Source organism: Sus scrofa, chromosome 17, assembly GCF_054392235.1.
Source record: "Sus scrofa isolate SSC_HxYL_T2T_F1_AM1 chromosome 17, Sscrofa_HxYL_maternal_Yorkshire_Landrace_v2.0, whole genome shotgun sequence".
NCBI classification, from domain to species: Eukaryota; Metazoa; Chordata; class Mammalia; order Artiodactyla; family Suidae; genus Sus; species Sus scrofa.
Genome location: NC_139399.1, coordinates 70492424 through 70518955, shown reverse-complemented (window position 1 = coordinate 70518955; position 26532 = coordinate 70492424). Strand labels below are relative to the sequence as shown.

The following is a 26532-nucleotide window of genomic DNA, read 5'->3' as shown; positions in this document are numbered from 1 at the left end:
ACCGGGCCCAGACAGCTCCCTGCCATCAAGCGGGCGGAGGAGGAATCTCCGACCCCTCTGGGGGCCAGCGGGGAGGACCGGCCCTGCCTGGGAGATGCCAGCGCGGTGCTGGGAAACCCGAGCTTGGACATGACCCAGGAAGCTGGGACAGCAGAATCCAGGCAGGAAGATCCGAGCACGCTCCAGATGCCCTGGGTGGAGCAGGCAGGGGGACAGCCTGGAACACATGCTCCTGAACGGTGGACAGGGCTGCCCGAGGGGCAGAGAAGCTGGCCAGGTGTCCCCTTCCCAATGCCACGCTGCCAGCCGGCCACAGGCCCAGGCAGCTGCAGCCCTGCTCGTCTGGACGGACAACTGCCAACAGGAGGGGGGATGCAGGGCGCCGCCATTGAGGGCGGCAGGGACGGCGCCCAGAGGCGTGGGCAGGAGGAAGGTCAGCCAGGTGGAGAGGTGGGGACAGTGGGACTCAGTGGCTGTCGGCCACTGGCCTGCCAGCCACATCCCAGGCAGGCTCCGGAACCGACAGGACAAGCTGCCCGTGGCTCAGGGCTCACTCAGCCCCGCCTCCAGCCCAGGCACAGTCTCCAGAAGATGGAGGGCGTGTCCTTACTCGGCCAGACAGGTGGGGGTGGGGTCCCTGCCCCCCAGGGGACTCGGGAGGGCCTCCAAGGTCAGCTGTCCCTCAAACGGGATTATGCAGGAATCAGGAAATAAGACATACACCTGGACTGCGGTGAAAACATTTATTTTACACGTTATCTTTATCACAGGTCAACATTCAGACAGAAGAGACTGGCCCCCGGTGTGCACAGGCGCCAGGGCAGAGGTCAGGCCCCAGGAGGACGAGAGCAGCACGGGGACCACAACGGTTCCCACACCCGCACAGAGCTTCTCACCACGTCGGGAACGTTTCAGTGTAAACTGCCTCCCCCGCCACATCACCCCATTTTCCAGAGACGCGCCGCGGCCAGCCCCCTCCTGGAGGGTGGCGGTGTGGCCCCGTCTTCCTCAGGAACCCGCAGGGTGGGTCTGTGTGCAGGACAGGGGCCCTCTGAGCACAGCTGTCAGACTCCATCTGGTGCATAAACTGGTTTTCATGTTTAAAGAGAGGGAGGGTTTCCAGCCACCTGAGTGTCACAGGGCCGTGCCACCCACCTCTGGGTCAGGAGAGCAACGGGGCCCAGGGAGGGATGGGCAGCGCTTGCCCAGTCGCCGCCTGGGTGGTCCTGCCCCCACCCTGGACTCGCAGGGGGCAGGCACCGGCTCCGGGCGCACAGTGGGGTCGGTGCCGCCTTCCGCGCAAGGAGCAAGACACCAGACACTGAGGCCCGGCTCCCACCGCGACTCGTCAAGAAACCAGAGGCCAATTTGGAGCCGATTTTTATTGTACTTGTTGCTTCGCCACTGGATAGCAGCAGTCACGCCTGCTGCGTGATATATACATATACACATATGTACACACACTACACCCACACTACGCCCACACCTACAGCAGACGACGCCAACCGTGCTTGAAACGACAGGAGGAAACGGAGCTGGCTGCCAATTCCACAGGAGGAGGAGCGCAACAGGTGAGTCCCGGGTCACAGAGTTCACAGCTCAGAAGCCGCCAGAGGAATGCGATCAGGCCCGTTGCCACAGCCTCCAAGCTGCCCCCCGGGCGCACGCACTGAGCCAGGACAGGCAGGGCTCTCCCGGGCGCACTCCCTCCAGATGCTGACCAGGCCGCCCCGGACGGGCTCCCCGGCCAGCGGTGTGGACACGCCGCCCGCCCCGCCCAGCGCGCCCAGGCTTTGCCCAGCGGTCCCACTCGACTGACCAGAGAAGCGGGAGGGCTCACAGCGAAAGCAGCGGGAAGCAGGGTAAGGCCCGAAGGCCCGGGAACCAGTCACCACGCACAAACAGAGACGTGCACAGCCCTGTCCCCACCCACCCTCAGGTCCCCCAGCCCTGGCCACGGCGGGCCACCTAGCGTGAGGCCCACAGCACGCCTGTCCCCACCACGACAGGCAGAGAGCTGTCCTTGCCGAGCACAGGCGCGGCTGCACCCCTCCAGACACGACACTGCTCCCCAGAGAACAGACAACCACGCGGGCAAAGGGCACCCGGGGACCTTGGTCTCCAGCCAGGAGGCGGCCTGCGAGTGTGGACAGTAGACCCCTGGGAAAGGCTTCTGCCCCGGACCCCAGAGAGGACACGCTTCGGGTTGGGTCAGGCGGGGGGTGGTCCAGACCCGGGCTCAGCTCCCGGGGGCCTGGGCCTCGGGGCAGCATCAGCATCGGCTTGAGGGCTGCTGTCATCACTCACCACTTATCTCATTTTTACAAACCCCACAGGGGACGGGTTCGACCCAGACCTGCCCCTCCTTCCCACGCCACCCGGGCCTCCAGGGAGCGTCATGTTTCTAGGAGACGATCCGTAAGATTCTAGAACCGAAAGACCCCCGGCAGGGGACCACTGGCGTGTGCCACGGGCCTCAGTGCTTCTGGACACAAAGCAAGAGCACAGACACGGTGCAGGGGCGGCTTCCTGCCCGAAGCTTTGAGCTGGGTTCTTGGCCGTTCGGGGCAAACAACTCACTTCCTAGTTATTTCCAGAGACAGCAGGAAGACTGGCTGCCTCCCCCTCGGGCTGGACTCCTGCTGCTGGACGGGAACTGGCAGTGAAGACCGCCCTGCATGGGGCCTCCTCCCCGTCCTGGGCGGTGAGACAGTGCATTTCCTAACCCTCCCAGCAGCCCAAGCCCGGGGCCCTTCTAGCTCAGTATCAGGGCGCACCTCCCTCACTGGACACCTCCGTGATCATCCTCCCGCACAAAACCCCCAACAAAACGGGGCCTCCCCCAGCACGGCTCCTGGAGTGCTCGGGCCACGGCGGCGGCGGCGGGGGGGGGGGGAGGGGGAACAGGGGACGCCGCCGATGCCGCCAGTGACTTCAGGTGCGTCTGACCTCCCTGCGTGCGGCCCCCACCCCGTCCTTCCCACTGGCTGTTCCCTCGGCTCGTTCTGCAGAAACCCGGCAGTGTCACGCACAGGCCAGGCAGGAGCGCCCTCCCAGGGCTTCCGTGGCCTGGCCGCGGGCAAACACGCTGAAGGGCCCAGGGCCTCCTGGAACCCACCCCTCTACCCAGAGTGCGCCTTTGGTCCAGCTGGTCCTTCCTCTGAGTCCGATGCCTCTAGCTCTACCCGAGCCATCAACACCAGCCAAAGGGACCATGCGAAGGAAGGGGGCGGCTGGGCGCTCTGGGTGGCACAGGGGAGGGCTGTACGGCCGCTCGCCACCGGCAGCCAGGACTCTCAGCCCCCGACTCCCGAGGCCCGGGCCACTGCTGCCATCTGCGATGCTGAGGGGGTCCCGAAAGGGCCAGGGGGTCCTGCAGAGATGTGGGCGAAGACAAGGTGCGGGCGGGGGGAGCGGGGCTGCGGGAGGGGGCCCTGTCCATCCGGCCCGTGGCCTGGGCAAGTGCGGGACCGTTCCCACGCCTGGTGAGGGGGCGGGGACCGGCCTCAGGTCCGACACGGCAAGACTGTGGTCAGCAGAGCCTCCTGCAGCGACCGCCACAGCCGCACACGGGGAACGCCCGCTGCCAGGCCGAGCCCACAAGGCGAAGAGGCCGCACAGACTGTCCTCGGGACCAACACCACGGAAGGGCCACGCCGGGCGGCTGGGCCCAGCTCCCGCCAGGCGCCTGAGTCCAACGGCCCTGCCTGCGGCCACACGGTCGTGCACAGAGGGCAGCGGGCAGACCCCACAGCTCCCAGCCTGTCTGGGCCCGCCTGGCCGCGAGGCGCCACGCGGGCCATCCACCCAGGGCACAGACCGGACTGAAAGCCCTGAGGCGCCCCCCTGCCCCCGCCCCGCCGGGTGAACACGGCCTGGCTGCAACACGCCCACAACACAGACGGACATGGAACAGAACCCATACATGCTGTCAAAGAAAGGAACAACAGAAGACCGTAGCTAAACTGCTTTAAATACTGCATGCTACGCGCTTCGTGGGTCGGGATCGACGGATGGCGGGCGGGCACAGAGGCGGGCGGGCGGGCGCTGCCCTTCCCGTGGCCGGAGCGGCTCCCGCGCCAGCTCTGTGACTACAGTTCATGATTCTAAGGTTGAGCGGCCGGCCGGGCGCTGACCCTCTCGTTGCAGCTCTTCCTGAACTTAGTTGAACCCGTCGGTGTGGTAGCTGGGGTGCGAGTCGGCCGTGAGCTGGGTGGTCTCCGTGGCCGAGGCCGGCTGGACGGCGATCGGAGCGTCTGAGGCCTCTGCAAGCAAAGCACAGGCGCCGGCGTGAGGGCGGGCCCGCAGGCTGCACCGCGCCCCGTGGCCCGAGACCCGCTTCTGGCGGCGCCTTTGGCGCCTGGCGGCTCCACTGGGGTCCGAGGTCGTAGGACAAGCGCTCAGCGGGGAGAGGCCACCGTGACCTGCACCCCCGACCCCGCCCCACCTACTCGGTCCCTGGCGCTGTGGCCCCGCAGTCCGCCATGGGGACCGCCCTCTGCGCTGCTGTTACCTCCAGCGTCCGCGTTCACACAACAGTCCCGCCGCCACCACCAACACTCCCGCACAGTGTCAGTGCCCTCCTGTTTGACGAGACAGGGCGACACGTTCAGGGCCCGCCCTGGCCCCGCATCGCGCGGCGGACAAGGGCGGGCGCTCACCCCGCTCGTCGGACTGCAGCTGCGCCTCCAGGTCCTCGGGGGACACGTAGAACTCGGTCTCCTCGCCGTCAGGGGCCTTGGGCTTGCACCGGCCGCAGCAGCAGTTGAAGCAGCAGCACAGGCAGCAGCAGCAGTAGCAGCAGGTCAGGAGCCCGCAGAAGACGAAGAGCGCCTGCGGGGAGGGAGCGGGCTGGGCGGTGGGCCCCCCGGAGCTGCAGAGGGCCTGGGCCCACGGGGCTCCCTTCCACTCAGGCAGGGCAGGCGGACGGCCCGAGGGGAGGTGCCCCAGAGGCACCAGCATTTGGAGCAAAACCAGGAAGCAAAGACAAGCAAAGGTCTAAAACCGTAGGGCGCAAGCTGCCCCGCCCGGCTCTGTGAACAAGGGCAGAAACGAGCCGCGCCCGCAAGAGGGCCGTCTGCTGTCCCACCACAGGGACCCGAGCGCACCTGGCGGGGGCCGCCCAGCTCCGGCGCTCACCTTGGCCCACCAGCTGGACAGCACGAAGTAGGTGTTGACGTTCTCCTCCCCGAACTGCTCGGCCACGTAGAGACCCAGCGAGCCGTACTTGTCGTAAATGTTCCTCTTGGTGGCGTCGGTCAGGATGGCGTGGGCGTTGTTGATCTCCTTGAACTTGTCTGCCGCCTCCGGGTTATCGGGGTTCTTGTCAGGGTGATACTTCAAGGCCAGCTTCCTGCAAACCAAAACCATCTCCTGGTCTTGCATGTCACGCTCCTCAGGGGATGGAGGCCCAGGAGACGCGCTTACCCACCCCCGTCTCACAGTCCAGCCCCCCGCACAGCCCCCGGCCAGTCCACGCTCAGGAGCAGGTGCCCGGGTGAGAACCGACGGCGGGCAGCTGCCCCGGGCCTGCCCCGCTGCTGCCCCCTGGTGGCCTGGCCACTCACTGCACACCTGCGGGCCGCCCGGCGAGACAGGCAGGAGGGCGCAGCAAAGCCCACGCTGTGTCTGCTAAGGAGACAGAGGACCTTACGCATCCCTCACAGGCACCTGGCGCGGCACAGCTCAGCTCGGCCAGACCTGCCCTGCGGAGCCGTCTGCTCCAGGGCAGAGGGGTGCATTATCCCCAAAGCACTACTTTTGGTTGCTGAGAAAACATTAAGACAAGTGAAAAGCTATATAAAGAGACACACTCCACATTCAAAGATGCAATGGGGAGTTCTTGTCGTGGCTCAGCGGTTAACAAATGCGACTGGCATCCATGAGGATGCAGGTTTGATCCCTGGCCCTGCTCAGTGGGTTAAGGATCCGGCGTTGTGTGAGCAGCGGTGTAGGCTGCAGATGCCGCTCGGATCCCAAGTTGCTGTGGCTGTGGTGCAGGCCGGTGGCTACAGCTCCGATCGACCCCTAGCCTGGGAACCTCCATGTGCCGAAGGTGCGGCCCTAAAAAGACAACAATAGACAAACAAAACAAAACCCCAAAGATGCAAGGGAACTGGGGCCGCCTAAACAGTGACCAGGCCAGGAGGGCGGGCAGGGTTCTCGGCACAGGCAGGCACAGGGCGGGAGGCGCAGGCTCTCACCGATAGGACTTCTTGATGTCATCCGAGGTTGCATTCTTGTCCAGCCCCAGCACGTGATACAGCGACTCCCCCGAGGTGGACAGTGAGCGCTGTCGCTGGTCTGCCATGGCAGCCTGACCTACAAGAGCGCAGGCCAAACATCAGAAGGTACGCAGCCACCTGCAGGTGCACAGCTGACGCGCCGGACCCCGCTCGACTGCTTCAGCAAAAAATCACACTGCGTGGAGTTCCCGCTGTGTCTAGTGTCCGTGAGGACACCGGTTCAACCCCTGGCCTCGCTCAGTGAGTGGGTGAGGGATCCGGCGTTGGTGTGAGCTGTGGTGTGGGTCGCAGATGCGGCTTGGATCCCGCATTGCTGTGGCTGTGATGAAGGCCGGCAGCTGCAGCTCTGATGCGACCCCTAACCGGAGAACCTCCATGTGCCTCGGGTGCAGTCCTAAAAAGCAAAAACAAAACAAAACAAAACAAAACCCCACACCACCTTGTGGGGTCATGATGTACACACAGAACATATTCGACTACAGCAGGAAGGAGGGAGGAGTGGTCCCGTGGGGGCGCATGTTAGGGGCAGTTTCTAATCGTGCAATAACACTGCCCCTAAGTAGATATAAAACTTCAGTGTGATTAGTATCTAGAGCAACCTCCACACAAAGACGCACTGAGACGAGATCCACTGGGGTGTCTCTGGCAGTGCCAGGATGCACGTCTGATCCACAGCCTGGAACAGCAGACGAAAGGATCTGGTGGTGGTGCAGCCGCAGTGTAGACCACAACTGGGGCCCGGATCTGATCCCTGGCCTGGGAGCTCCACATGCCACAGGGCAGCCAAAAAAAAAAAAAGAAAAAGGAAAAGCTACGAGGAGGAGTTCCCGCTGTGGCTAGGGGGTTAATGACCCAGCTTGTCTCTGGGGAGGCACTGGTTCAATCCCCAGCCTGGCACAGTGGGTTAAGGATCCAGCATTGCCGCAGCTCTGACATATGTCCCAGCTCTGGCTCGGATTCAATCCCTGGCCTGGGAGCTTCCATATGCTGCAACTGGTGCCAAAAAAAGAAAAAAAATGCAAGGAGGCAGAGTTAAAAAGCTGAAAGGAAAATGAAACGCTTCAGACTCCAATAAAAGAGACTGTCGGAAGGGATAAAAATGCGAGACCCAACTACACACTGTCTGCGAGAGACACACACACTTCAAAAACAGCTTCGGAGTTCCTGTTGTGGCTCAGCGGTTAATGAACCTGACTAGTATCCATGAGGTCTCGGGTCTGATCCCGGGCCTCACTCAGTGGGTTAAGGATCCAGCGTTACTGTGAGCTGTGGTGTAGGCTGCAGACTTAGCTCGGATCCCGCGTGGCTGTGGTGTTCGACCCCTAGCCTGGGAACCTCCATGTGTCTCAAGTACAGCCCTAAAAAGACCAATCCCCCCCCAAAAAAAACCCAAAAAAAACCCTCAAAACGCATTAAGTACTGACTGAACTAAAGGGAGAAACAATTTCACAGTCACAAAAACTTTAACACCCCCCCTCAGAAACCGAGAGAGACACACACACAAAAGCAGGAAAAAGCCAGCACTGAGAAGAATGCTAGCAGCCACCATGACCTCAGTGGCGCCTTCGTGACACTTGGCATCTACAGACTCCACACCGATCAAAAACCACGTAGACGCGTCACACTCTGGACCTTCAAACAAGTTCCCACAAACTTAAGGGGGCTGACATCACAGCCCGTCCGCTCTCTGACCCGAACAGGGTCAGCACCTGCTGACAGGTGCCCAGGAAAACCTTGAGAGTCTAACACTAAACCACACGCATGCTCATCACTCATCTAATAATCCCTGTGCGGTTACTGGCTACTACTTAGAAGTAAACTGGTGCAGGCAGAGCTGCCAAAACTCAGAAGCAGCCAGGACGTCCTCCAGCAGGTGAGACATAAACGGTGGAGCATCCAGACTGTGGGCCACGATTCCGCCCCAACGGAGACGAGCCTTCCAGTCACGCGAAGCCAGGGAGGAAACGCACGTGCATTTCGCTAAGTGAAAGCAGCCACCAATCGGAAAGGCCGCAGACTGTGTGACTCCAGCTCCACCGCGTTCTGGAAAAGGCAGAACTAGGGAAACGGTAAAAAGATCAGGGGTTGCCCGGGTCAGGGGTGAGGAAGATGAACAGGCAATTTTTCACAGGGACTTTTCAGGGCAATGAAAGTACCAGATGCTACGGGGGGGATGCGTGTCCCTCTACCTGGTCAAAATCCACAGAACCGGAGTTCCCGTCGTGGCGCAGTGGTTAACGAATCCGACTAGGAACCATGAGGTTGCGGGTTCGGTCCCTGCCCTTGCTCAGTGGGTTAAGGATCCGGCGTTGCCGTGAGCTGTGGTGTAGGTCACAGACGCGGCTCGGATCCCGCGTTGCTGTGGCTCTGGCGTAGGCCGGTGGCTACAGCTCCGATTCGACCCCTAGCCTGGGAACCTCCATATGCCGTGGGAGCGGCCCAAGAAATAGCAAAAAAAAAAGACAAAAAAAAAAAAAAAAAAAAAATCCACAGAACCTGCAACACCAAGAGTGAGCCCTGATGTGTTCCGCGGACTGGTCAGCACGTGTCAGGGCTGGCGTTTCACACTAGTGCACGGTGTGCACACAGCTCGTGGAGGGGGCGGGGATTCCGGGGAATTCTACCTTCCCCTGGATTTTTGTGAAAACCTAAAAGCGCTCTGAAAACTGTCCTGATACCCTCGGAGACAGAGATCACGACGAACCGTGAAGAACAAGGACCCAAGGACACGAGCGTCTCCGGCAAAAGCCGCCGAGCAGCTCAGTGGGCCGCAGAGCAGACGGCCTCGACGCGCCTGGCGCAGCCCGAGGCCAACGTGCAGAGAATACGCGAGTCCGGAGCCTGCGGAGGCAGCAGCTCGAGAACAGGCATCCAGAGCGCATTGGTCTGGGAGGCAGAGAACACAGCCCACTGGGAGAAAGCAGTCAGCAGAGGAGACAGACCCAGCTGGGAGGGCACACGAGGGCGGAAACCGAGGCCCACCGGGCACAGCGCCACGGCCCTGCCAAGACGTCCCGGGCAAATGGAGAACTTCCTGGAACAAAGCAGCTTTCTAATCGAAGGAGAAGAGACCCTCGGCCTGGGGTGCCATGGTCGACCAAGTGCAAGGTCAGAAGAAGGGGTGAATACAAGCATTCGGGAAAAGCATGCTGGGGTTGCCATCACAGAGCAGTGGAAACGAATCCGACTACGCCATGGGTGCGATCCCTGGCCTCGCTCAGTGGGTGAAGGATCTGGCGTTGCCGTGAGCTGTGGCGCAGGTCGCAGATGTGGCTTGGATCCGGCACTGCTGTGGCTGTGGCGGAGGCTGGCAGCTGCAGCTCCGATTGGACCCCTAGGACCTCTAGCCTGGGAACCTCCATATGCCGTGGGTGCGGCCCTACAAAGCCAAAAAAAAGAAAAAGAAAAAGAAAGAAAAGAAAGTATGCTGGTACACCACCGTGATTCAGTTATCTGAGGAAGGAGATGGAGAAACAGGCCGGGGTGTGATGAGAAGATGCTGGGGCCAGGCTGCAGCTGGAGAGCCTGGGACCCCTGCAGGCGGCAGGGTCCTCCCACCTCCTGACCACAGCACTCGGGTTATCTTCCTCCGCGTGGGGTTCCTTGAGCTGGCAGTCACGGGCACTCGGCTGAGGGACCCCAGGTGAGCCACCTGGGCCCTCAGCGTAAGGGACGATGACACACCGCTGAGGGCAGAAAATAAAATGAGCCCCACTGCCATCTGAGCGACAGCGGGCTTTGCCATCAGGGCGTGAGGACTCAGTGCCTGGTTCTGAAGGCTTCTCGACACAAGGACCCCCCCGCCTCCTGCAGCCCAGGCAGGCCTGCACAGGACCCTCGACCCTTGGTGGGTGGCAGGCCCTTTTTCTGACGCTGGTGAGGTAGTGGCATAGTCTAGGCCACTCTCCATCACTAAGTATTCTGTCCATTTAGTTCACAGCAGAGGTACCATGACTTTGTCTGGTTTAACGACAAGGAGCTAAGTGGTTTTTTTGATCCTTGACAACTGCTCTAGAAACACCAACCTGACAAACATTTTTAGTCTCAGTGACTCAGCACCTACTAAACAGTTGCTGGCTTTCAGACCCCATCCCTAGAAAAATATCAATAACACCTTTGCGTCTGCTCTTTAAAGCAAATGACCAGACATCCTGCGGCAGTCAGCTACTTAATTTGACTAAAGAGAACTCCCTGGGGAGCTTGCCCGTCTCACCCCAGTTGTGACTCACCAGCACCACTTAAGAGTGGCTGAGGGCCAAAGAGATGCCACTGCACGAGTGTGGCATCTCCCGTCTCAGAGCCACCAAGGAAACACATACCCTGGAGGAGTCGCTAGGCAAGCCACTCTGCTGTATCACCTGCTGCTGCTTTTTTTTGGCCTCACCTGCATGCAGCACACGGAAGTTCCTGGGCCAGGGATCCAACCTGCACCACAGCTACAACCAGAGCTGCAGCAGTGACAATGACAGATCCTTAACTCACTGAGCCACCAGGGCACTTGAAGATTTTCTTTTTTTTTTTTTTTTGTCTTTTTGCCATTTCTTGGGCTGCTCCCGTGGCATGTGGAGATTCCCAGGCTAGGGGTCGAATCGGAGCTGGAGCCACCGGCCTACGCCAGAGCCACAGCAACGCGGGATCCGAGCTGCGTCTGCAACCTACACCACAGCTCACGGCAACGCCGGATCCTTAACCCACTGAGCAAGGGCAGGGATTGAACCCGTAACCTCATGGTTCCTAGTCAGATTCGTTAATCACTGTGCCATGACGGGGACTCCAAGATTTTGTTTTCTTAATTTTTCTTTTCTTTTTTTTTGGGGGGGTGCAGGGGGCTAGAGTGTACAGCAGCTTGACATGGGATCTAGATTCCCAGAGCAGGGACTGAACCCAGGCTGCAGCAGGGAATGCACAAAGTCCTAACCGCTGGACCACCGGGGAGCTCCCATTTTCGGACGTTTCTATAGTGAGCAGGTATACTTCAACGATTTAAAGAAATAAACGTTTTTCTAATACAGGAAAAAAATAACCATCTTACAGATTTTGCCCGAGGAATAAACTGCGGACTGTCCCCTTGGCGCCTGGCTCGTGCCACGGCCTCCATGGTGGCCGTTTCTTCCACGCTCTCGTGTCCTGCCTGCTACCGGCCCCTCTCCCCCCGACCCCCACGTTCAGCACCCCAGGCACAGAGCTCCAAGCTCATCACCTCAAGAAGCCCCAAGGGCCTTGGGACCAGGTATTCTCCGCACAGGCCTTGAGGCCCTGAGGTCCAGGACGCGCCTGCTGTGGTGAGTGGGGGGTCCTCACCTAGGTCTGTATCCCCCCAGGGGGATGAGACAGAATTCAGTGTGTGGTTTTTGTGAGCTTTTTTTTTTTCTTTTCTGGTCTTCTGTCTTTTTTCAGGGCCGCACTTGTGGCATGTGGAAGTTCCCAGGCTTGAGGTTGAATCAGATCAAAGCCGTAGCCTCAGGCCTACACCACAGCCGAAGCAACGCCAGATCCGAGCAGCGTCCGCGACCTACACCACAGCTCACGGCAACGCCAGATCCTTAACCCACTGATAGAGGCCAGGGATCAAACCCACAACCTCATGGTTCCTAGTCAGATTCATTTCCGCTGCACCACGAAGGGAACTCCAGGTTTGGTTTTGTTTTGTTTTTTTGCATTTTAGGGCCATGCCTGTGGCATATGGAAGTTCCAGGGCCAAGGGTCAAACTGGAGCTGCAGCTGCCAACCTACACCACAGCCACGCCAGATCTGAGCTGCGTCTGCGACCTACGCTGCAGCTTGCGGCAATGCTGGATCCTTCACCCAGTGAGAGAGGCCAGGAATCCAATCCACATCCTCAAGGACACTGCGTGGGGGTCTTAACCCACTGGGCCACAACAGAACCTGGGCCCGTTTTAACTACATTTCGAAGGTGCTCTCAAGCCCCAGGGCAGGAGTCGGAAGCATCGTACCTTCAGAAACCAGGGGCACCTGTGCAAAGCTGTGGTGTGCCCTGGCGACTGCCAAGCAGACCAGCAGCTGGGCACAAGCGGGAACAGTGAGACCCCACAGTCAGGCTTGCCGACCGTAGGAAGCAGGGATCAGGTAAGAGGGAGGGTCTTCTGGAAGATACACAGTCTGTCCCCCTGTCACCAGCCCACTCAGGTCCTTCACCAACAGCCCACTGGCTGCAGCACCAAAGCCCAGCTCCCCGGTCTGCCTGCCGAGGTCCTGGAGGACACAGCCTCCTCCTGCCGCTGCACCCGCTGGGCCTCATGGCCTGATACTAGCTCGGAGGCCAAGGCAGTGCTGCCCAGAGTCCTGGGCTCTCCTTGCCACCCTGCCCCCTGGTCCCGGAAGGCCTGTCCCAGCCACTCACCCCACGGACGCACGGCAGAGCCCTGCACATTCTATGAAGCCGCCCTGGGCCTTGAGCATGTGTCTGTGTTGTTTGCTCAACAAATGTTTACAAAGCTTCTGCCACGTCCCACACTCTTCCCTCAAAGCTGGGAATTTAGCAGTGACCAAAATAAACGAAACAGACAAAAAAATCCCTGTCCTCACGGGCCACGCTTGTGCTTCTCAGGAGACAGACACCTCCGGGGGAAAGGGACAGGCACACGGAATTGTGCCTGTGTTTGCAGACGCAGTCTTGGCATGCGGCGAACGTTGCAGAGTTGCTGTTGAAGTCAAACCACAATCAAAGGAAGCAGTCAGATACCAGCTTTGAGATCTGAAAACATCTGAAAAGGAGGGCTCTTCTGGTTCTGCTTAAATACTTTCTCATGTCGTATTTGATGCACAGAAAGGAATGCATGGACCATACAAGTCAGGACACAGTGAGAAAGACCACAAGCCCGTCCTTCAATTTAAAACTAGAAAATTACTGGTAACTGTGAAACTTCCTGCATTCTCCCCACACGAGAACCAATATTTATTACAATCCCTTAAATTTAAAAATTTTCTTTTTCAGCCACCCTGTGGCATATGGAGTTCCCACGTCAGCGATCAGATCTGAGTGGCAGTCACAACCCAAGATGCAGCTGTCCCAGGGCCGGGGATCGAACCTGCGTCCCAGTGCACCCTGGGTCCCAGTGCCGCTGATCCCGCTGCGCCACAGTAAGAACTCCTACCATCCCTTCCTTTAAAAAAAAAAATCTACCTCATGATTCTCCCCAAACACTATTCTGTTTAGGTTTTTTTTCCCCCCTTCTTGGCTCCACCCATGGCATGCGGAGGTTCCCGGGCTAGGGGTGGAATCGGAGCTGCAGCTGCTGCCTACGCCAGAGCCACAGCAAGGCCAGATCTGAGCCACGTCTGCGACTTACACCACAGCTCATGGCAACGCCGGATCCTCAACCCACTGAGTGAGGCCAGGGAGGGAACCTGTATCCTCATGGATACTTAGTCGGGTTCGTCACTGCTGAGCCATGACAGGAACTCCTTTGGATGAGAGGTGTTCAGATCTAGTCCCCTAGCAGCTGTCAAACATACACTACAGTACCGACTGCAGTCAGCACACTGCACACCCGGCCCCGCGACGCTGGATGTGTAACTCTGAGTCGACACCTTTCTGCCCACCTTCACCCGTTCTGCCCATTTTCTTCTTCAACCCAAAATTTACTTAGAGGTCTGTTTTCCCCAGGTAATCTGTGGGATATATACCCACGTTTTTACTCCCAGATCCCACGCCCTCTGGTCAGGCAGCACGGCAGCCTCTGTGTCATCTCTCTGGGACTGACTTTGCTCAGCAAGCACACGGCCTGCGTATCAGTGACTATGAGCTCGAGTCATCACATGTGTGAAAACATCTATATTCTGCCCTAAAGCTAAAATCACATTTTGGGCATAGAACTCTAATCCTAGTTATTCCAAGCAGGTTTTTTTGTTTGTTTGTTTTATTTGTTGGTTTTAACGGCTGCACCTGCAGCACAGCATATGGAAGTTCCCCGGGCCAGGGACTGAATCCAAGCGGCTGCAATTGGATTCTTAACCAACAGCACCACAGCAGGAACTCTGACAAGGAGGATTGTAAAAGCAGTTAGAAGGTAATCCCTTGAGCCACACCGCCTGGTGTGCAGAGAGGTTTGCTCCCCACGCCCCCGAGGACAGAAAGTGGTGGCCTTCCCACGGCCACACTGAGGACGCCGCGCTGTCTCTGGCGATGCTCCTCAAGATGCAGAGGTTTCCAGGCTGCCCCTGGGTGCTCACCAGCCTCCCCGCACACGGTGGGCCGCCCCAGGAATGTGGCTGGACAGGCAGCCTAGAAAGCCACTGTGTTGCCAGGGGCAGAGGACAAAGTGCCCAGAGGAGAGCTCCAGGTCACAAAGACAGTACATCATACAATAGGCAGTCTGACAATACGACGCTAAGGAGCTCCCGTGGTGGCACAGCGGAAAGGAATCCGACTAGGAACCGAGAGGTGGCGGGTTCGATCCCTGGCCTCGCTCAGTGGGTTAAGGACCTGGCATTGCCATGAGCTGTGGTATAGGTTGCAGACGCGCCTTGGATCTCATGTTGCTGTGGCTGTGGTGTAGGCCGGCAGCTACAGCTCCAATTGGACCCCTAGCTTAGGAATCTCCATATGCCATGGGTGTGGCCACAAAAAGCAAAAATAAAATAAAATAAAATAAAACTAAAAAATAGAAATACAGATGCTAAGAAAAAGGCTGTGAGGAACCTGGGGAGAGAGGAGCCCTACTCTAGAAAGAGAAATGTAACCAGAGGAAGGAATCCAGGCTCTGAAATAAACACTGTTTCCACAAGTGGAAATAATGTAAGCATTTTATGGGTTTTCAGCAATAATGTTACGGAAGGCAAGTGTACTGTTAGGAAACACAACCTGACCTTCTCTGCCTTGACAGCGTAAAGGGACAAGGGCAGCAGCAGTCAGAGGAGGGGAAGAAAAGGAAGAAAGGCCGACACCCTCTAGCCAGTCCGAGGCCAGAGCCCTGTCACACGGGAGACAAGGATGCTGCCACCTCCAGTCAGGACAGGGGACCGGTGATTCATCAGGTGACGGCTGGGGAGGCAGTGGGAAGACACAGCCGGCGAGACGCCCCTTGGGGGGTGGGGGGGTGCGCCCTGGGGCGGGCACTGCTGCTTTGTCTCCTAAACCCACAGAAGCGAAACCTTGCTACCCACAAAAACATTAAAGACAAAACACAACCGGTGTTTCAGTGACAGCTGACCTCTCTTCTTCGAAGGAATCTTCATTGAAAATCCATGATGAACCTCGTAAAAACCTGCCAGAGGACATTCAGGAAGCAGCCGGGGCTGGAGCACCTGCTGCCCTCAAGACAAGGGAGGGCCACTGCTGGGGACACTGGGACACAGCAGTTACAGTTTGCACGTGCAATTGAACCGTCATCGATCCCAAGAGATGTGAATGTGCTGCCCGACGGGAGGGACTGGCCACCACTGAACTCCAGAGACAGATGAGCACAGAGCGTGAGGCAGACGCAGAGCTGGCCAGGCGCACGGAATCACGCCGAGGACCGCCGTCCTGGTAGCCGACTCCTGACCTGAAATGAACTCCAAGTGTAAGGAATCCCCCAATTCTTTAGGAAAACAGAGGAACCCTAAAGCATTCACCTTTCTTCCTTAAGTCTAAGAAGAATGAAAAGCCACAGTGATGCTGAACCTTAAAACAGGGAGAATTAAGTGAGAAAGATGAAGCCTCCCATGTTACCAACTGAGCAGCGCCCCGCGCACCGGCATCCCCTCCGTAAAGGTCCACTGAGTTCATTTATCACTAGGGACTCACGTCCAGGAAGCAAATGGACCTTTCTTTCCTAAACCGATGCTCGTGCACGAGTCAAAAGGAAAAGGAGATCAGACGCCGAGGAAAATAACTATAAACATGTGCGTGAACACGAGGCGCGTCAAAGGAGCTGAACATTCTCCAGCGCCTACGACTCGCAGAGGCGATACCACGGGCCGTCGCGGAAGGGGGCACCTTCTGGCCTTGCTGCTCAGCCTGCCCGAGGGGCACCCGGCAGGGGTGAATCGGGTGACACCAGGGAGACCCCGGGCACGAGGGCAGGGCAGCACTGCCTCTGTGTGGGAGCCTGAAACAAGCTAGAACCCTGGCATCCGGAACAGGGTGGGCAGATCCAGAGCACTTCCAGCAGCACAGCCCTGGCGCCAGCAGGCACTCGCCTCTGCCCAGGGCTGGAGGGAAGGACCCCAGGCAGACCACTGCTACAACCAGACACTTCCAGACACCTTCACATGTCCCCAGTCTAAAAAGAAACCAGAGAGCAGCCGACAACAGTGTTTTGCAGGGAGGGGGAGCAGTGGAGCTACTGGGTTGTTGGTGCTCCAGCCTCATCACACCTAACGTCTCGGGGCACTGCAGCCACAGGCTCTTCAACCCAGGCAGCTGGCTGCTGCCCTGGGCTCTCTGCAGACTGGGCCTGAGGGTAGCACACAGACCGGGACACACAGAGGAATTTGCACCACGACAGAAAGGCCATAATGTGTCGGGCAACCAAGGACAAGTCCATGTTCGTGACTGCCTACCAGGAGGAATTGCCTCATTATCTGGAAATCTCACAACGTTCAAATCCTCAACTTCAAAGAGTCCCCACTGTGGCTCAGTGGTAACAAACCCGATTAGCATCCATAAGGACATGGGTTCAATAATCCCTGGCCTCGCTCAGTGGGCCGAGGGTCCCACTGGTGCCATGAGCTGTGGTATAGACCTCAAGACGAGGCTCAGATCCTACGTTGCCGTGGCTGTGGTGAAGACTGGCAGCTGTAGCTCCAAATCGACCCCTAGCCTGGGAACTTCCATATGATGTAGGTGTGGCCCTAAAAAGACCAAACAAAAACAAACCCCCCAAAAACCCAAAATACAAAAAAAAAAAAAAAATCCTCAACGTTGAATAACCTGTGACAATACTTGTGACCAAAATCATACTGTCAATGTCACAGTCACTCAGGAGAATGGAGGCTCCCACAGGCTCAGGGCAGTTCACTGTGTAACACTGACAATCAAGGACCCACCGCGCTGGCTGCAGCCCCACCCCCAAACCAGAATGAACGGGAGCCCGTGACACACACAGTGGACGCGAGTGCGTAAAGATGTGCCAGATGCCACCACGATGCCTTCTGTCTCCAAAATGTGCCTGTGAGAAACCGCATGCCTTCTCCGCACTGTGACACCCCAGCCAGGGCGGCTCCATGGGACAGTCCTCTGGAGAGGGGCCAGCCCAGTGCTTCCGACTGGTGGAACACCTCTGACGAAGGAGCAGACATGGCTTCAGAGCGACTGACTCCCGGCAACCGTAACCCAAATCAAACTATTCCCTCAAATCTGGCACGAAACCAAGCAGAAGGTGCACGAGCCACACCAGGACAAGCCAACCTGAGAGACGCCTGAGGGCAGAAGCACTAAGTGTCAAGACACGTGCGTACACTGTCACAGCTGTTCTGTGACAGAACTTGTAACTACCGCTCTCAATTCCAGGGTGGCAGCTACAGTGGACACATGCCTGGCAGGCGCAGGCCTTTAGGCGCATTGCCGGACAGGTCCCCACGCCGGCGTCAGTGGGGACAGTTCTCAGCCACTTGCCCAGGCTGGAACCTGGCCCTGCTGCTCAGGGGCTACGACCTGGGCAAGTGACCCATCACCGCCATCCGCCGTCCGCCATCCTCCCTGTCCAATGGGGATGGAAGCAGCCTGGCGCCACGTGTCTGTGAGCTGGCTCGTCGTCAGGGGGCCGGGAACCCAGCAAGTACCAGCTACCACTGTCACGGCCTCCAACTCACAGATGAGAAGACTTAGGTTGGAAACCACGGACTCATCTACTCAGGGTGACTCTGCCAGGGACCAGCGGGACTGGGATTCGGATGCAAGCCTGAGTCCCAGCTGTCATACAATGGCTGACTTTCCCTAAGTTTTAGAAACGAGTTATTCCTCCCCGCCCTGAGCACAAAGAACTTATTTTCTTTCACTAAAGTGTAAGTTTTACCTCAATAAGACACTACCTTAACTGTGTTAGTACAACAGACAGAATGTAAACAATGTTTACAACGCTGAAGAAAAGGTTGGTTACATTTTACTTAATTCTCAGCTTGAACGCTACTATTAATTACTGTTGCATACTTTTTTTTTTTCTTTTTTCTTTTGTCTTTTTAGGGCTGCACCCTCAGCATAGGGAGGTTCCCAGGCCAGGGGTCCAATCGGACCTACAGCTGCGGGACTATACCACAGCCACAGCAATGCCAGATCCGAGTCGCGTCTGCAACCTACACCACAGCTCACAGCAACATCGGATCCTTAACCCACTGAGTGAGGACGGGGATCGAACCCGCAACCTCATGGTTTCTTGTCCGATTTGTTTCCACTGAGCCACCACAAGAACTCCCACCTTTTTTTTTTTTTTTTTGATGGGTGCACCCGAGGGATATGGAAGCCCCCAGCCAGGGATGGAACCCAAGCCTCAGCTACAACCTATGCCAGAGGTGCGGCAATGCTGGATCCTTTCACTCACTGTGCCAGGCTGGGGACTGAACCAGCGCCTCTGCAGTAACTGGAGCTGCTACAGGTGGATTCTGAACCCACTGCACCACAGTGGGAGTGCCCCGTTGCATACATTTCAAAAGTAAAATGGACAGTTCATGAACGTGCCTTACTGTCACTTGCCTTTTAAAACACAGAAGACCTGCCTTCCAGGCTTCAGGGGCTGGCGTCTCGTCGGGTGAGACTGCACCGAGCTGCCCTTCCCTCAGGGGGGCTCTGCCCCGTGACCACCACCCAGAGGGGAGCTGTCAGTCGGCTGGATGGTCATCTGGGGGAGGACAGGACAGACCACTGGCCACTCAAGGGAGCAGCAGGTGGGTCTGACCAAGAGACAGGTTTGCCTGATGACACACGGAGACTCTGAGACCAGTTTAAGGTACGCCACGAGCACAAGGTCTAAATCACAGATGCTGGAGTTCCTGTCGTGGCACAGGGGTTAACGAATCCGACTAGGAACCCTGAGGTTGCAGGTTCGATCCCTGGCCTCGCTCAGTGGGTGAAGGATCCAGCGTCACCGTGACCTGTGGTGTAGGTCCCAGATGCAGCTCGGATTCCGCGTTGCTGTGGCTCTGGCACAGGCCGGCGGCTAGAGCACTGATTAGACCCCTAGCCTGGGAACCTCCATATGCCCTGGGTGTGGCTCTAGAAAAAGCAATCAATCATCAATCAATCAATCAATCACAGATGCCGACAAAGGTCTGCACAGGCCTCCGAAGGAGAGCAGGGCTGAGAGCACTGCAGTCTGTGGGCCGGAGCGAGGACTCGGTGTGATCCCGAGCTGGGTGGACAGGCTGGCCAACCGGGCACCCAAGCCAGCCCCTCAAGACGTCGTGTCACAGTTACCCTTGCCACGGATCTGTTTTTGTTTGTTTGTTTTGCTTTTCAGGGCTGCACCTGCTGCATATGGAAGTTCCCAGGCTAGGGATCGAAATGGAGCTGCAGCTCCCGGCCTACGTCACAGCCACAGCCACGCGGGATCTGAGCTGCCCTTCGACCTACACCACAGCTCGTGGCAACACCGAATCCTTAATCCACTGAGCCAGGCCAGGGATGGAACTCGCCTCCTCATGGATGCTCGTCATCCCGCTGAGCCCCCACGGGAATTCCATGGATCAGCTTTTACAAAAGAAAAGGCACGGCAGATGAGACAAGTGTGGAGCTATGGATGCCACACACACACCAGGGAGAAGGATGTTGTGGGTAACAGTCAGTTAGGGTCGCGCAACCAGGCGGGTGAGGCAAGAGGCAACCACCGTGTTATCGGGTGAAGGGGGCGGAGGCTTTATCTGGGCTTGTTCTTGAGGCTGCCCCTTTGTGGGGGGGGGGGAGTCTGTACATTTCAGTTTCCTGATCTAAACTAACGGGTAACAGCTACCTCGCAAGGCAGTCCTGGGGATTACGGCTGATGTGCACGAAACAACCCTGGCCTGGCCACACATCATTTCCGAGGCTTTGCTGTTAGGGGGAGGGGAGGCATCCTCTCCTGACAGCAAAACATAACCGTTTCACACAGGAAACACCTCTGCTTGGACAAGTTAAGAAAGACTTCATAGGTAATCCTTTAATTACAGACATTCTAGTTTAATCTCAAAATGAGAAACCGGACCATTAAAATTGCATGGGAAGAGCCTCATGAGTCACAGTACACGGTAAATACAGCACAATACAAACTGTCATCCGGGGTGTTCCTGCTGTGGCACAACAGGACTGGCAGCTCCTCTGGAGCACTGGGACACAGGTTCGATCCCCAGCACAGCACAGTGGGTTAAGGATCCCTCACTGGCCGCAGCTGTGGTGCAGGACGCAACTGTAAGTCGGATCTGATCCTTGGACCGGGAGCTCCATATGCCACCAGGCGGGCAAAAAAAAAAAAAAAAAAAAAGGAACAAAAATTGTTATCCAGAATACAACTTCTTTTTCAGTTAATTAAAAAAAATAGATGTGGGAGTTCCCACTGTGGCACAGTGGAAACAAATCCGACTAGTATCCATGAAAATGTGGGTTTGATCCCTGGCCTCACTCAGTGGGTCGGGGATCCGGCGTTGCTGTGGCTGTGGTGCAGGCCGGCAGCGGTAGCTCTGATTGGACCCCTGGCCTGGGAACCTCGTACGCCACGAGTGCAGCCCTAAAAGGCAAAAAAAAAAAAAAAAAAAGCCGTGGACTGGTTTCCACATCTTAAAAGGTCCATTTATCACTACATTATCACTATTATCACTATTTACTTAAAATTCTTAAATAACAAAGCAGAATTTACTGCAACTGGCAAAACAAACACAAACACACACACACACACACACACACACACACGCCTCAGACTTCAGTATCCAACCTACAGCAGCAGCTCGACAAGCACCAAAGTGTCAAACAGAAGGTGTTAAAAACCCCGTGCGGGTGAAGACAGAGCCGCGCGTTGCCAGAGCAGGTGACCTTGGTGACAAAAAGAGTAAAGCCTGTATGTTTGACCCAGACATTTTCCTCTAACCGAGAGAGAGAGACACTCTCACAGTTAAAGACACTCCTGCCTAACAACGGAAAGCTCGATGGGACGCCTCGATAAAAATCAACCATTTGCTCTGCTGCTAATCCCTGCCAATAATAGAAGGAAGCAAAACAAAGCCAGACGGTGGCACGTGCTCTCCTGCAGAGCCGGCCAGCTCCTTCGAGGCCGGCTGCCCACGATGCCTGGGGCTAGGAGGTGGCGCCCCGGGGTCTTGGGCCTTGAGCACCCGAATTCGTCACCCTTGAAGCAGGCTCAGAGCGGGACAAATCCCAGTTCCGCTTTCACTGTAACGTATTTCCACTCAGCCCAGTGATAAAGAGGCACAGGACAGGGCTAAGAAAGGGCTGGCCGTCGCAGAGATAGCTGGGGTGGGGCACAGATAGGGCAGCAAGTCAGCATTCCAATCCTCTGAGTCCCGGGACTGCAACTTCACAACCAATTGGTATAAGTTCCTTAGAGGCCAGCAATGAAGAGGCCAAAGGGCTGTGCATTTCATCTTGCAAAGGCGGGGCAGCCGGTGTCACAGTGCCGGGGAGGCAAAAACCCAAAGGACAAAGAAGTGATCTGTAACCGTGAGGGTAAGGAGGGCGCCCGGGCACTCACACATTCAAGGACTCGTCACTCACAACGTGCTTCAAAATAAGTTACAGATATTAGTCGGGTTTAACATGTCAGGAATAAAAGACTAAGGTTTCTGCCACAGAACTAAGATTTTTTGTCTTCAATTATAGTTGACTTACAGAGTTGTGACAAGTTCTGCTGTACAGCACAGCGACCCAGTCATACATATACACACATTCTCTCTCTCTCTCTTTTTGTCTTTTTTTACCACTGCACCTGAGGCACATGGAGGGTCCCAGGCTGGGGTCAAATCAGAGATGTAGTTGCTGGTCTACACCACAGCCACCGCAATAGCAACATCACATCCGAGCCGCGTCTGTGACCTACACCACAGCTCACGGCAACACCGATCCTTAACCCACTAAGTGAGGCCAGGGATCGAACCTGCATCCTCACGGATGCCAGGCAGGTTCATTTTGGCTGAGCCACAAGGGGGACTCCATATACATTCTTCTTCTCATTTATCTTCCATCATGCTCCACCCCAAGACATAGGACACCTTTCCCTGTGCTGTACAGAAGGACCTCACGGCTCATCCTGTCTAAATCTAGCAGGGAAGTTTTAAAAACCAGTTGTGTTTTGGAACGAAGTGGACCTTCCATGTGTACAGACAACTCTCGAAAAGGAAACCACTTCAGAAGGCATTCTCAAGAGTTCCCTTGAGGCACAGCAGATTAGGGATCTGGTGTTGTCACTGCAGTAGCTAGGGTCACAGCTGTGGTGTGGGCACAGCCGCCCAAAAAGGGCATTTTCAGTGACATCCCAAACCTGCTCTCACCACACACTCCGTCTTCAGACAATGAGATATTGTACCTCATTTCCGCAATTTCGATGTGAACTACTAGGATTTGCTAAACTCTTAGAATTTAAAACAATTCTTACCTACTAACGACCAAAACCTACTGTCTGCCAGCACCAAGAACGGAGGCATAACGCACCACTTCAGCAATAAAACATACTTACACAAAATTAATGCAGAGAATGAGGAAAGAGAATCTAAACTACAGGTTGTCTGATAATCTAATCCTTAAATCTTCTGGGTTGAATTCTGAGTGACCGATAACAGACCAGCTGTTAATCCGCTTCAGGGGACGTCATTACCTAAGAACTGGCCCTGGTATCAGGACAGTAAAACCAGAACCGTTCCTCCTGCCGAGGGCAGCATTTTCATAAAACGTGACGACTGCCGTTTTCAGCCTCCCTACCACTCACACCTAGGACGCACCTGCCGAGCTATCTTGCCCTCGACCATCTTCTGCCAGCTCCTCCCCCACACGCAGTAAGAGAGGTACCAGGACCCCCACTCAGTGAGTCCAAATCTTGGCCTCTTGCAGGAGGGAAAGTCTGGCACAGACCCTGCTGACACCCAGACCGGACGACTGCGACGGAGCAGGAGGGGTCTGATCTGACGCGTCCAGCCAGATCACCACATCACAGGAAAGCGCCTCTTGGGGAGAACGCTGTGCGGAGGGCACACCAAGAGCCCAGAGTCTCTGCTCTGCTTCCCGCCCTGAAGACACAGGGATCTGTTTCCCGACAGGAGACCTGGCTGCCCTCATGGGCTGAGATACGGTTTGCCCACAGCGTTATACCCTCCAAGCCCTGCGCAAAGTACTTAAAAAAGGAGTTAAGTTAAAAAAGGAATTTTTCAAGGGTGATAACACCTGTGTCCATCATAGCCTCATTTTATTTTATTGTCTTTTTTTTTTTTTTTTTAAGGGCTGCACCCAAGGCATATGGAGGTTCCCAGGCTAGGGGTCCAATGGGAGCTACAGCTGCCAGCCTGCACCACAGCCACAGCAACGCGGGATCTGAACCACCCACGTCTGCGACCTACACTACAGCTCACAGCAACACCAGATCCTTAACCCACTGAGCGAGGCCAGGGATCGAACCTGCAACCTCATGCTTACTAGTCAGATTCATTTCCTCTGCGCCACAACGGGGAACTCCACATCATGTGATCATTTTAAATAGAGAGACAAAGTCTCACCTTAGATAAATCCCACCTTGTCCCCTTACCCCAGCCTCACTGCGCTTTAGTCACTGATTCAACAAACACCTGTGGAGCATTCACTCCAGCCCAGGACCAATGCAGGCATCTCAGGCCGGAGCCCTGGAGAGGCACCATCAGCATCCTGTCAGGCGGGTGGTCAGCCCAGGAGCCAGTGCGGAGGCCTGACCTCAAGTTCTAGGTCTGGGACTGAGCACAGAGCACCCATCCTGTGTGAGCGAGGGGCACTCAAGAACAAAAAGGGCTGAGAGAGACCCAGTGCACTGACAGAACGAACGAAAACCAAGAAAATAAACTCACTCTGCGTGAAGATTCTGCAAACGACTCAAGTCCTTTAGTCACAAAGCAGGATTCAGTGTGCTCACAACAGCCTCACAGCAGAGAGCGAGCCGAGGGTCAGGAACGGCTCACTTCCCTGTGACTCGAACAGTTTACTGCATCTCACGCCACTTCATCAACAAATGAACAGCATGTGGGCTTTACCTGGGGCGGGGGGCGGCAAAGACAAAACTTCTAAAAGCATCGTTATAGTGGCAGATCAGACAAAACCTTTTGGTTCTGAGCAAACTCGAGACTAAAAGTGGCAAAAAGATTTACAGGGAAGTCCCGCACAGATCACCTCTGCGCCCTGCCTCTGGACTGGCTGTCCTCTCCTGAGAGGGAGCTGACTTGCCACGGACCTCCCTCAGCACCCAGCGCCCAACTATTCAGCACTCACCCACAACGACTTCCCAGTGACAAGGTCGCTGTGCTGCAGAGCTGCTGCTAAGCTCATCACTCTCCTTCATTCGACCAGTGTTTACCGGGCACAGAGTGTGTGCCAGGAACTGTTCTTCGCACCAAACAGCCACCCTGTGGACCTTACCCCACAGTAAAGGATTACGCGTAACAAACGTACTAAAGAGACTTCAGAAGAATTAAGTGCTGTGGGAAATTAAACAGGAAAGGGAATCAGGAAACCGGAGGTGGCGAGCTGGAATTCTAGGTAAGATAGGGAAGGCCTGCCCTCACTGGGCCTAAGAGTGAGGAAGTGAGGGATCCGGGCAGATCCGAGGACAGAGCACATGAGTCTGTTGAGAGAATGGCCAAGAGGCCATGGCGGTGGGGGTCAGAGGGTGGCAAGGGGCGTCCCTCCCCAACAAAGGTGCCCACCCAAGGCCACAGGCTCCAGAGCCGAGGTCCCTCAGCAAGGCTGTCTCCTCCACATGCAGACCTAAGCGTCTGCTCACCACAGATGCCCAGGTGGTCTGCTTTCGCCACGGCCAAGGGGAACAGGCGCAACACACACGACCCTCAGATCCCAGGGCTAGTGGAGGCACCTGCCCCACAGCCAGAGCGGCTCCTACAGCCCTTGGTTTGGCCACAGGCCCCCAGAGGTGCCCGGGGTCCCAGAGTCCTGACAGGTCAAAGGAGAGCTGCTGGCTCTCAGTTATAAAGTTTCCCAAAGCCCTTAAGTCCTGCCTCATAGCGTCACCTCTCATTTGACAGATGACACGATGCTGACACTCACGACAACACTGAACAAGAGAGGAGCAAGAGAATAAACATAAAATCTCAGAGCTTTGCCTTTAGGCAACCAAGTCACAGACGGGCCAGTACACTTGTTTTGTCATTAAGATAGTTTGTAAACAGACAGAGGTGTCCAGCACGGCACCCATTAGGCTACGACCGGCTGGTTAAAATGTCTCCTTATCAAACCTCAACACGAAAATCAAAATAAAACTGAAACTTTTGCTTCCCTTCCTGTGTGGCACAACCAAATGCACTCCGATAAATCGTCTCAGGCACATGAAAAAGGGGCTCCTTAATCCAGCCTCTCAACACGAACAAGTTAGAACCTGAAGGGAAGAGCTCCCGACACTGTCTCCGCAAGACAATACACAGCGATGCTCCAAATAATGTCCTTGCGACGCAGAGAAAACACTTCTTTCTTACCAGGCCGACGATTCACACCCCCGAGATTAATTTACAGCGCGTCAAGGAACAAAGCTCACTTCGCCGAGCTCCAAGCGTGACCCGGGGACAGGTTACGTGGCTGCTGCATCCGGCGGCTCTGCCCCCCGCGGCCCCCTGGACAGGAAAGCCCCTCCCCAGGGCGGTGGGCGCCCGGCGCACACGCCGGGCCCTGGGCCCTCGCCGCCGCCGCCGCCGGTCAGGTCTGGCCGACCACAGCGCGGGCCCGGCGGCCTGGCCACGGCGCGCGCCCTGGGCCTCCCGGCGCCTCTCCGGCCCGGCCGCCGCCCCCCGCCCCGAGCGGGGAGGGAGGGAAACAAGGAGGGAGGGGGTCGCCGCCATTTCCGGCTACGGGCGCGCGGCCCCCCAGCCCGCGTCGCGCCCCCCTGCGCCCCCGCCCTCCTCCAGCCGCCTCCACATCCCGCCCCCAGTCACCGCGAGGCCCCCGCCCGGCCTGACGCGATGCCGCGGGCCCGCCGCGAGCTCACCTGTCCGCGCGCCCGCCCGCCCGCCGGCTCCGCGGCTCTGCTCCTCCCTGCGCAGCGCTGCTGGGCAGCCGGCCGACGCGCTCCTCAGCCGGGGCTGCGCCTCGGGACCCGGCGGCGGCGGCGGCGGCAGCGGCGGCGGCGGCGACGGAGTCGGCGGCGGGGGCAGCGGCAGAGGGCGCGGGAGCAGCACCGGCAGAGGC

The 26532-nt window shown here is 57.1% G+C and overlaps 2 protein-coding genes across 11 annotated transcripts; both read right to left on the bottom strand.

Moving 5' to 3' along the window:
- Positions 1-729: 729 nt before the first annotated feature.
- Positions 730-4137, bottom strand: LOC110257381 (uncharacterized). The gene has a single exon (XM_021077612.2). The coding sequence runs from the start codon at positions 3925-3927 to the stop codon at positions 3025-3027; it is 903 nt and encodes a 300-aa protein (XP_020933271.2). The 5' UTR covers positions 3928-4137; the 3' UTR covers positions 730-3024.
- Positions 730-26532, bottom strand: DNAJC5 (DnaJ heat shock protein family (Hsp40) member C5). 10 transcript variants are annotated; one of them, XR_002339937.2, is made up of 6 exons: positions 26333-26532; positions 6204-6321; positions 5140-5353; positions 4662-4833; positions 4514-4583; positions 730-4265 (listed from the first exon to the last, which is right to left on the bottom strand). XR_002339937.2 is itself a non-coding variant. In XM_085003279.1 (6 exons), exons 3-6 carry the CDS (start codon positions 6308-6310, stop codon positions 4162-4164), a joined length of 597 nt encoding a protein of 198 aa, XP_084859405.1. In that variant the 5' UTR covers positions 6311-6321; positions 24192-24374; positions 26333-26532; the 3' UTR covers positions 730-4161. The 10 variants fall into 10 exon arrangements, 6 of the variants coding, with proteins under 6 accessions (XP_084859405.1, XP_084859404.1, XP_084859406.1 ...); XR_014832013.1 differs by lacking the exon at positions 26333-26532 and adding an exon at positions 25827-25959; XR_002339938.2 differs by lacking the exon at positions 26333-26532 and adding an exon at positions 24192-24374.